We start from the raw sequence: 10,962 nt of genomic DNA, 5'->3' as shown, positions 1-10,962 counted from the left end.
GTGAAGCGAAGGCTTCGGGAGCGGGACCTAAAGTATGCCATGCTTTTCCCCGCCAGACTACGGGTGGTGCACGAAGATCGGACATTCTTTTTTGACTCTCCTGTTATGGCCGATGAATGGCTGGACGCTTTGCCCCGGCGACGGACCGGGGATGACACAGCTGAGCATGGAGACAGTGGCCGGGATGGACAGGGCTGATAACTCAAAGCCGGCCTGACTTGATTTGACCATATTTGAAGATTTGAATAGAGTGCAGTAACTGTGGAGGGTTGCGGGAGGACGAGGGGTGCTCTTTTCCTCCCTTGGGGTACTTTTTGTAGATTTTTGTTTTTGTAGGGCGACAGGCACACTGCAAGTTGGGGGGGCTTTTTAAGTTGCAGCAGGGGTGCAGGGTGGGGGGAGTTACGGGGAGTTTGAGTTTGTTGTTGGGGGGTTTATTTCTGCAAGGCATGATGATTATCCTCAGGGCTATTCCACGGCGGCGCCTCGGGTGTGGGGTGGGCCTCTTTCCGTTTGAGGATGGGGGGTAGAGGCCTAAGTGTTATAAGCTGGAATGTTAATGGTTTGGGGGATCGCATTAAGAGGGGGATTGTTTTGCAATTTCTGAAACGCTCAATGCCAGACGTTGTACTGCTGCAGGAGACGCACCTCATAGGCAATACGTGCTATGCCCTGAATAGGAAGGGGTATAAATTCATTGCACACTCGGAATTCTCTTCTGGGTCCAGGGGGGTGGGCATCCTCGTTAGAGCATCGCTGCCTTTTGAGGTGGATTCCACCATTGTTGACGATAGGGGGAGGTTTGTGGCGGTGGCGGGGCGGTGGGAAGGAAGGACTTTGGTTTTGGTTTCGGTTTATGTCCCGCCGGCCCTGCAGGCCTCCACATTTGCTGAATTGGGCAGGGCTTTGCTGACTCTCCCGGGGGGCATGCTGGTAGTGGGAGGGGATTTGAACGCTGTGGGTTCCGGACTGCTGGATAGATACCCGCCCAGGGACACAGGGGGGGCTCAGAAATGGCTACCAGACCTCCTAGACACGTTTGGCCTGATAGACTGCTGGAGGCTCCGGCACCCCACACAGAGTCAATACACGTTTCACTCCGGGGCGCATGGTAGCCTCTCCAGGATTGGCTACCTGCTCACTCTGGCAGCACATGCCTCGTTGATATCCGAGGCGAGGCACATGGCACGTGGTATCTCTGATCACTCGCCAGTGTGGATCCGGCTGGATCTCGGTCGGGAGGGAGGAGGGAGGGTGGCCCCCATTAACCCTTGGTATTTCCGAGACCCCAAGATGCGCAGCGCCCTGGTAAAGAAGGTAGATAATTACTTTAAGGACAATCTGGGATCCGTGGACTCGGCGATCTCGCTGTGGGAAGCTTTTAAGACCGTGCTTCGGGGGGAGGCCCGCTCCCTGGTGGTGACTGCCAAGAATCGGAGGGATTGCGAAGTGCGGCAAGTAGAGGAGGAGATTGCGGCCCTAGAAGGGGATATGGAGGAGGAGGTCACAGAGTCCTCATTGCATGAGCTTTGCTTGAAGCAGGCGGAGTATAGGGACCTGGTGACGGACGCCGCCAAGACCCTCAGCAGGGAACAACAGGGCCGTCTGTATGATGTTGGAGATAAGGCAGGGAAACTCCTGGCGTGGCTGGATAGGAAGGAACGGGTCAATAGAGTGGTGCCAGAGTTGATTGGAGAGGGGGGAGAGGCGATTGTGGAACCTGAAGGGATTGTGGAGTGTTTCGCGGAGTATTTTCATAGGGTTTATTCCTCTGTGTCGGACAGGCCGCCCGAAGACTCGTCTGATCTCCTCCGTGATATCGAGTTGCCCTGCCTCTCTGACATAGATAGGGACGATTTGGATGGCGACATCACGGTTGACGAGGTGGCGGGGGCGATTCGCGCGTTGAATTCGGGTAAGGCCTCTGGACCGAACGGATTGCCGATCGATCTGTACAAACTGTTCCCGGATAGGGTCGCCCCTCACCTGCGCGCCATGTTTTTGGAGGCGCGGGGAGATGGGATCCTTCCGTTGGATCAGCGGCTGGCGTCAATCGTGGTCATACACAAAGAGGGTAAACCCCGAGATAGATGAGCCTCCTATAGGCCCATTTCACTCCTCAACGCTGAGCCGAAAATTCTGGCCAAACTCCTGGCTACCCGTCTGATTAGGGTACTTGGCGATCTGGTCCACCCGGATCAATCTGGCTTTATCCCGCACCGAAACACAGCATTGAACCTTAGGCGTCTTCATGGCGTCATCGCCAGGGCGGGCACGCTGCGTGAACCGGCTGTTGTGGCATCTCTCGATGCCACGATGGCCTTTGACACGGTGGAGTGGGCATATTTATGGGCCGTGCTGGCCAAGTTTGGTTTCGGTCGCGGGTTTGTGAGTTGGGTCCGGTTGCTGTACGAGGGGCCACTAGCGAATGTTGTGGTGAATGGTCGGGCGTCTGCTCCGTTTCAGCTTGGAAGGGGTACTCGGCAGGGCTGCCCCCTGTCGCCTCTGTTGTTCGCCCTCGCCCTTGAACCGTTGGCTGCGTGGATACGTTGGCACCCGGATATACGGGGCCTTCGGTGGTCGCCTGATCACGAGGACCGTATTTCGCTTTATGCCGACGATATCCTGCTGTATCTTGCCTCACCAAAGAAGTCACTTATAGTGGTCTGTGACGTACTCGCATCGTTCGGTAGGAACTCGGGGCTTGTGATTAATTGGGGCAAATCGTACTTGTACGTTCTTAGTGGCGAGGTCCCACCGATCCCTAGAACATGTTCGATACAGGTTGCCCAGCAAGGTTTTGTGTATTTGGGGATTTTTATATCCATGGATCCTGTTGTGCGCTATGAGAGGAACCTGCTCCCCCCCTTGGCACGCTTGAGGCGAGATGTTGAAGGTTGGCGGAGGCTGCCGCTCTCACTTGTTGGGCGTGCGGCCCTGTTCAAAATGATGTCTCTTCCCCGCTTCCTCTACGCCCTCCAGAACACCTTGGACTGGGTACCGGCTAAATACTTTCGGGAGGTCGAAGGCCTCCAAAGGACGTTGCTGTGGGATGGGCGGCCGCGAATAGCTATTTCAAAGTTGACGCTCCCATGGTACGATAGGGGCATTGCGCTCCCAGACATCCGACGGTACTACTGGGCCACGCAGTTGAGCGCGATCAACCATGGGTTTTACGGCCCTGCCCTCAGCCCTGGGTATGCCATGGATAGGTGGCTGCTGCGCGGCAGCAACTACTACAGGGCGTTGTATTCGCGGTCCCTAGACTCGTCCCTCACAGGGCCCACAGGTGTGGCGGTGCGCGTATGGAAGATGGCGACCGACTCGCTGGGCTGGAAGGACAGGCTAACCCTCGCTACCCCATTGTTTGAATCGGAAAGGTTGGGAAGACTCTGGCATACGAAGGGCTTTGATAAGTGGGATCTGATAGGGATATCCAGGGTGGGGGATGTGCTGCATAAGGGGAGGGTGAAGTCGTTTGAGGAGTTGCAGACTGAGTTTGAGCTTGGGCCTTCAGAGTATTTTAGGTATATCCAGCTGCGTCACGCCCTTCGATCAGTCCTAGTGGAGGGTGAGAAGGTGCCGGAGTCCTCTCCCCTTGAGGACCGAGTCCTTGATGGTCATATGCCCGAGAGCACGATTTCGCTCATATATAAGAAGTTGATAAACGTCCGGGCAGACTTGCTATTGGGGCTGAGAGAACAGTGGACCAGGGATGGCCTCGAGTTGGATAACGAGGACTGGCAGTCAGCGGTTTCTTCGCCTAAGGAGGTTGCGATCCCGTCGCGTCTGAGGCTGGTGCAGCTTAAAATACTGCACCGGGTGTATGTTACGGGGCCAAGGCTGGTCCACATGGGATTCTCGGAGGATGGCCTGTGCAGAAGGGGATGTGGTATGGTGGGTACTTTCCTGCACATCATTTGGGAATGTGGGGTCATTGTGGAGTTCTGGAGGAGAGTCCATGCAGTTATGGGGGAGGTGACGGGCATTGTGGTACGGCCGGAGGCGCGGTGTTGCCTCCTGAACGTTTGGGGGCCCACTGATCTCGATGAGGCACAGACCCAATGGGTGACTCTGGGTAACATGGTGGCTAAGAGGGATATCGCGCGATTATGGGGCTCCTCGGGTCCCCCTACACTGACCGCGTGGAAGGAGAACATGGATTGGAGCATGTTTAGGGAGAAGACGGTCTACTGCTCTAGAGGTCGCCCCCGGAAGTGGCATGCCATCTGGGGGCGGTGGAATCAATACAGGGGGGGAATATGTCTTGCCCCGGATCTGGAACCTCCCGAGGAACAGCTTTCCCCCTGACCTACCTTCCAGCACAGTTTGGTTTTGGTACCCGTTCTGGGCCTCTGCTGTTCCCCTTCTTCCTCCGCACACAGTCTTATACTTAGTAGATGAGTGGGGTCCTGCCTCCCCTGGGGGCTTTCGCCATGGGATTTCAATGTTCTGCCTTGCTGGGGTTTGTTGTGTGTTTTTTCTGTGTTTATTTAAAATTGGACCTTTGCATTACTCTTCGTACTGTATCCGGGACGCATTACTGTATCTAACTTGCAATGCCGCCGAACCTTCGGGCTGTCGGCTGAATAGCTGTGTCCTGAATTTCGAAATAAAGGTTTTCAAAAAAAAAAAAAAAAAAGGCCCTAACAAATTAATTCTAGGAAGCATGTCTATAAAACTGGTAGAGTTTAGGAGGTGAGGAAACTGAATTAATAGAAGATAAAGTAGAGTTTTCCTCAACGAACTGAGTTCCTGAAAAATTCTGATATAATTTCATTAAACTATTAATACAAACAGAATTAAAGCATGTGACATTCTTTAAGCAGGGAGAGTTTGTTTAACTAAGTACTGCTAAAATTATGTCGTTCAACAAGGGCAGATCCGTTTCTTCTTTAGAGGATGCAACATGATGTACCCTGGAGAGTCTGGTAGTTCTGTTGAGTCTGGTAGTGCTGTTGAGACTGGTAGTTCTGTTGAGTCTGGTAGTTCTGTTGAGTCTGGAAGGCTTGTGTACTGTTTTCTGGGTAGCTCTGATCATTCTTGCTGTATTTTAGTATGTATTCCGGGTAAATCTGATGCTTCTCAAAGATGACAAAGATGAACGGGTTAGGATCCTTGTCTACGCAGCTATCATAGAAGGTGTCCTGTATATAAGGCCTTCGAGGGGGGCGTGTGTAGTCATTGCATCCCCTTACAAAGTCACCAACCAGCACACGCGCCAGAAACATCGACTTGTTGCTTGAGTTGGAGTCACAATAACCATCGGAATAGGATGCATCTCTGGCAAAATAACTCCCTAAAAAAATGGAAAAAATAAAAGCATCAGCAATGATCATAACTAATTCACCCCAATTAAAACACCTCCAAAAAATACTATTGTAATAAAGCAAGAAGTGTACCTTGTCAGAAAAGATAAACAATAAAGTCAAAATATTTTTATGTCAAATTTAAACTATAATCCCTTAGGCAATTTGGTACATATTGCGGAGTTCAGTACAGGTCAGAGAGTGCAGCGATATCTTCTCAAAGAGGAAGAACAGATGGCACTTCTGTTTGGCTTAGAGAATTGAAGGTCGGATGGACACAATATAACACTTGAAGAGAACATCAATGATCATTTGTGCTTTCTGAATGAAGGTTCCTTTCTGTGTCAGGAATTAGCCTCAGATTCAGGGTTCTTCTTGAGTTGAGCCTACAGAAAAGCATCAGGAAAAGACACTATAAGGAGTTCAGACATCATTCTCCAAGCTGTCTAACAAAGCAGCAGTGGTGCAAACACACGGCCTGGAAGCTCTGTAAGATAGGGAAGAGGAGACTGGGTCAGGCCTTTACAGCTGGGGCTGCGAAGCTCGCACCCGTGAGGTAAGGCGCTAGTTTCGCTAGTGCCTGTTAAAAGAACAACAAGCATGGAAGAGGTTGCTTAGCAACAGTGGTTGTTTGGACACCTCTGTCTAAGTTTGCACCTGTTTGGCATTCCCACGTTTGTTGTGTTTTTACTGTTCCTTGGATCCCTCTGCAGTGAGTTCTCTTTTAGACAGGGTTTTATGGCTTCTCCCTCCTCTCCTCTGCTTTCCTACAGTACAGTCCTGTGCAGATCAATATTTGATGTTCTTCCACTCCTTGGTCCACTTATTGAAGATCCACAGACTGAAGACTTGCTTGACTGAAGTTTCCTCCAATTTCGGTTCAATGGCTGTCTCCTCCTGGCGGTGGGCTTGTAACTGCGCTACCTCTACCCCGATCTTGAGAAGCAGCATTCTGAGTTTTAGGCCTTCGAGGAGTTAATGGATATAGAAATCCAAGGGTCTAGTGAGTTATTGTGAACATCCTGTGATGCACTGACCCATAACTAACATCAGGACCTTGCCTGTCTCTCTCTTCCTTACCCTTCTTTTTCCCTAAGATAGCATTATCGTTAGGCTTGTCTCCCTGTTTTGGGGAGATGTGCAGATGTTCCGTGTATCGATGATCTTGGAGAATGTGGCTTTCGTTTACTCCACAAAGTAGTGGCTGTTATAGATCTTGCTATGTTTTTTTACTTACTATGGACCGGATTCTGCAAGACTCTTGGAAAAGCGTCAGACTTCCCCCCACAGACCTACACTGCTGCAATGGAAAATGCAGAGGTTGTTCTCGACAAGGCAGAGGCTCCTGTTTTCTCAACTGAAAAAGCTGCTCCTGCTGTCAGTGCCTCTGTGAACACAGCAGAAGGTGCAGCAGCTCCTGAACCAACAGCAGGGCTGTTACAGCCCCCATACATGGCAGTATGCCAAAACAAGCTCTGATGCTCTGATCACTCACCCGCCTCATCTCTATGTCCTCCTACATGTCCAATCCAAGATGGCTGTCCTCACCACAGATTGAATGGGAGATGGAATAGGAAGATTCCCTATCCAACATGATGGTTGTCACAACCTTTTTACTACATAATGAATCATAATCAGGTGTACAGATATGGTGGCCTATAAGAACAGCCAACTGCTATTTCCATCTTTAATTTACAACAGTTATCCTGTTCGCTAAGGTCCTCAGGCATTTTTCCTCCACGTTCTTCAGGCAGAGGGAAGCTGACATAGCAGAGTCTGGAAGTATCTATGGCTGAGGTAAAACCTGACCCGTAGACAAAAGAAAGTATTTCTTCTGGATTGCATAAAACAAAACCAGTTTCTGGTGCAAACGCCAACACAAACAGTTGCACCTGCAGCTGCACCTGATATCTGTGTACACGTCCTTTTGCCGCAAACCTTCATGTCGTTATGCCAGCACAAACTGCTGGATTTATAAATGCCTTTTCTGAGTGGTTTCAACTACAGAGAAATATACAGCTTTGAACTCACAGCAGGGACACGCATTCATACACCGAAGAGATAAGGAAACCCCACACTGCCCTGAAGAAAACCCTCATAATAACCAGTGGTACAGAGGATTGAAACACATTGGAAAAGAAATCCTGGGAGGAACTTGACACATGGCTGAAAAAATTGGCCTGGATTCCATGGTCGCAGACATTACTCAGAAGAGAGCATGTTAGTGGGTAACTCCCTGGGGTCAGCACTTCGGATGTCCATAGATTTTTACCTTGAGGCCACTACCTGTCTCCATAACACCCCTTCAGATGGTCTCATTGTATATTGACTGATCACATTTCCGAAAGCTCTGATCCTGAGTTTCACAATAATAACAGGTGCTGGTACAACCTCTGCTTGCGCATGATACTGTGCATGCTTTTGCACTTTATTGTTACCATTGAGGTAAATAACTGGGAATAAATTGTACAAACGGTTTTACACTGGATTTTTCACATCGTATTACCCAAAGGGTACAGTTTTGTGATTAAAGTTTCATTCAGGTAGGTTGTAATTACTGTAGTAAAAATCAGGAGTGACATGTTCATCTTGCAATGGAAACAAAGTGCAAAACTTGGCATCCAAACAGCTTCTGTCCAATTTTTTATTTGACCCAACACAGAATGATATGTTAGAATTTATTAGGCAAACTAGTCTTAGACCTTTACCACCCCCTTTGTTACTTTCCAGGAGTTCATTATCCTTCAGAAACTTCTGTTGGGGCACGGATACAGATATGAATTAGTGACTGCCATTTGTATGTGTGTGCTGGAGACTGTATGTTCTCCAGAGACTTGGACTAACAGTAGAAGAGTCACATGGACCTACTCCAACTGAAATGGATCCGTTTAACCATATTGCAGATATGCGTAATACCTGCTTGGTGTCAGAATATCATTTATTCAATCAATTAACTTTATTCAGCAATATGCCATCAAAATGCAAACAATTATAAATCACATTAAAAGAAATGACATCAAAACATATGTTAAAACCATTAAAAACTGATAATAAAACACTGGGGATGGTGATACAGCAGTCAATTCCACAAGTCATTTTTTTTAACACCACAAATGATAGTAATCAATCAGTTTCTGTTTTAAATGAAAGTGCCTAATCCTCCACATAGCCGACAAATACTGTGAAACTGCAAATACTGCATACCGACTAGTGCCACATTTCAGAATTCTCAGCGCTGCTCTGCACATCCTAAGCCCCAAGTTACAGCACAGTGGGCGGATGTACAAGTTCCTGGGGCCACGATACGCCAAACAGAAGAATAAAATGTCCTCCAGCAATTCTCTCGCTGAGAAGCTTGAAGGACATTCCTCGTGAAGTGCCCTCAGTTCACACCCCCACGAAGATGTAAAAGAAAGGAGGGGAAGAGACCCGTATCTAAATTGTATAAAACGTTTCCTTGCTGTTGCCGGCTCAATATGATCCAAGAAGTTTTCTAAATCATGATTATCCTTATGTTGGAGAAAGGATATAGTCAATGTTCCTCATACCTGTACTTGCAAAAGATTTAGCTTATGTTGCCAATAAGCAATCTTTATTTGGACCTTAGATATTTCACTACACTCGTTTGCAGCCTCCCAAAGATTAGTAAGGCCAATATTCAAAAGGGTTGCCCTACTATACTGAACCATGGAATGTCACTCCTGCACTACATAAAATCTCCTGCAACCCTACCTGATAAGGAGTCAGCTCGGTGGTAGACCAAAGTCGCTTCCATTAAAGTATAGGCCTTAGGCCTGCCACGTCTACCAAACTTTTCTGCCCCATGTCTAATCTTAAAGGAAGCAACGGAGTACAGGTAGGGAGACTAATCAACTATTGCAAAAACGATTTTCAATATTGCCCAGAGTGGACACATCCCTGAGCCCCCAAAGCTCTGCTCCATAGAGGTCTGAACCAAGTGATTGACAGTTGAAGATCTGTAATGCGGGGGATATAGGGCAAAAAGGAGAACCCTTTTGCAGTTTTACAATGCCCCCGAAATCTGTTCTAGCCTTAATCTACTTCTGACTATATGCAATTGCCAGTTAAAATGCTCAGTGGGTGTTACGCCGAAGTACTCAAATGTACGCACACGTTCCAGGTGAGATCTTCTAAGGACAGGATTGAGGCGAGTGGTATTACAGGGGTTTAGTACCATAAACTTCAAAGAGTCCCTTTGGCAATGTCTACTCTTGCTCACAACTGAGCCATCTCCCGGTTGTGGGGTCATCTGAGGAGTTTGGCTGGAAGATTGTCTCCTTGCAGTAGGATCAATCTGTGTTACAGTTAATAGACTCTGAGAATGTTCAACCAGCCTATGACCTGCGGCCATGTCAGGCGTGGGTGTCGTTGTAGCAGTGGGATTCGAACGGGCTCTTGACCATGTATGGGTAAAAGTTAGAAACATGCGTTCAATTGCATCCAGCCGCTCAATAAGTGGTGAAATGATTGCCTGTAATATAGCTTCAAATTTTGTAACAAAGTCCTCCAGGGGATGCACTCCCTTTACCGGATTGCGAACTGAATCAGGGTAATGTTTGGGCTGGCGAGCCCACTAACCTTGCGGTGAAGGGAGAGTCCAAAGACGTGACAACAGGAGATTGAGCAGCAGGTACAGCCATGATCGCCGAATTAAGAGAAAGCCTTCGCTGGGTGAGGTCAACCTCATTGCTAATCACACTCACCGCCCTTTGAAGCATTCTATCAATTAATGTTGAGGTCGAGGAAGGCGTGGCTAGATTAGAGGTGCCCCCAACCTTCTTCTACCCCCATTGTGTTTAATTGAACGTGCTACTGATAAATTACAATAAAAGCTGAAGAATGATGCAATATGAGTCTCAAAAAATGGCCACACAGCGAGTGACATTTAGCCTTTTTCTTAACTAATTCAGGAACTACATGCCCAAAAAAGATGAAGATGGTCACACCCATGCTAGCTGTAAACACTCGTTTATGAAGTGTGCACACTTGGGGAGTAAGTGTGCTTGTAAACAAAACCTGAACCTAGGACAGCTTTAAAACTTTTATTAATGTTGTACATGTGCATATGTTAATTTTACATGCATTTCTGAAGCTGCCCATTTCACATGCTAATTTTTGACTCTGCATAGAACATTAATTAATTTCGGCCCGAGGACCCATCTCAGCTGTATCTGTTTTGAAAAATAAGTACTTCGACTGCAGGCACGTTACTTGACTGCAGTGTCAGGGACGCAAGGCACACAGCTCAGCTGTCAATGCAGAGTTCTTCGGTCCGTATCTTCATGCTCACCAGTGGAGCCTCGGATGAGGATAATTAAAAAAAAGACATGGCCAATTGCTGTGCGGTATAAAATAAAGCTGCACCATAATTGGCCATGTTGTAAGTCTTCCCACCACCGCACTGTCTGACTCTACTGGAGGGTTCTGTGTGCCAAAGAGCCAATCCTGATGTAGGTCTTATGCTCTTTATTATGTTATATAGCATGAAAGCTGCACCAGGATTGGATGGATGAGGCACCACAGTGCCCCAGTGAAGACACTGAGGGCTGCTGTTAACTGGCCCAGCCCCTGCCCTTAAGGCAAAGTAGATTTGCTCAAAAACCTGAAGTACGCATGTCAGGTTGGCTGAGTG

General features: G+C 48.3%; 1 protein-coding gene across 8 annotated transcripts in view; it reads right to left on the bottom strand.

Annotated features, from left to right (window-relative positions):
- Nucleotides 1-432: 432 nt before the first annotated feature.
- The window catches only part of LOC146854273 (uncharacterized), a 471,193-nt gene continuing 460,663 nt past the window's right edge, over nt 433-10,962 (bottom strand). For 4 of the 8 annotated variants that reach the window (XM_085652053.1, XM_085652054.1, XM_085652055.1 and 1 more), the window contains one exon: nt 433-5,299. In XM_085652053.1, the coding sequence (XP_085508179.1) occupies nt 4,896-5,299 (404 nt within the window). In that variant the 3' untranslated portion in view covers nt 433-4,895. The remainder of the gene's footprint in view (nt 5,300-10,962) is intronic. The other 4 variants (XR_014981190.1, XR_014981192.1, XR_014981191.1 and 1 more) reach the window with 2 other exon arrangements.

This window comes from Triturus cristatus, chromosome 4_1, assembly GCF_964204655.1.
Source record: "Triturus cristatus chromosome 4_1, aTriCri1.1, whole genome shotgun sequence".
Taxonomy (NCBI): domain Eukaryota; kingdom Metazoa; phylum Chordata; class Amphibia; order Caudata; family Salamandridae; genus Triturus; species Triturus cristatus.
This window is presented reverse-complemented; position numbering and strand designations above follow the sequence as displayed.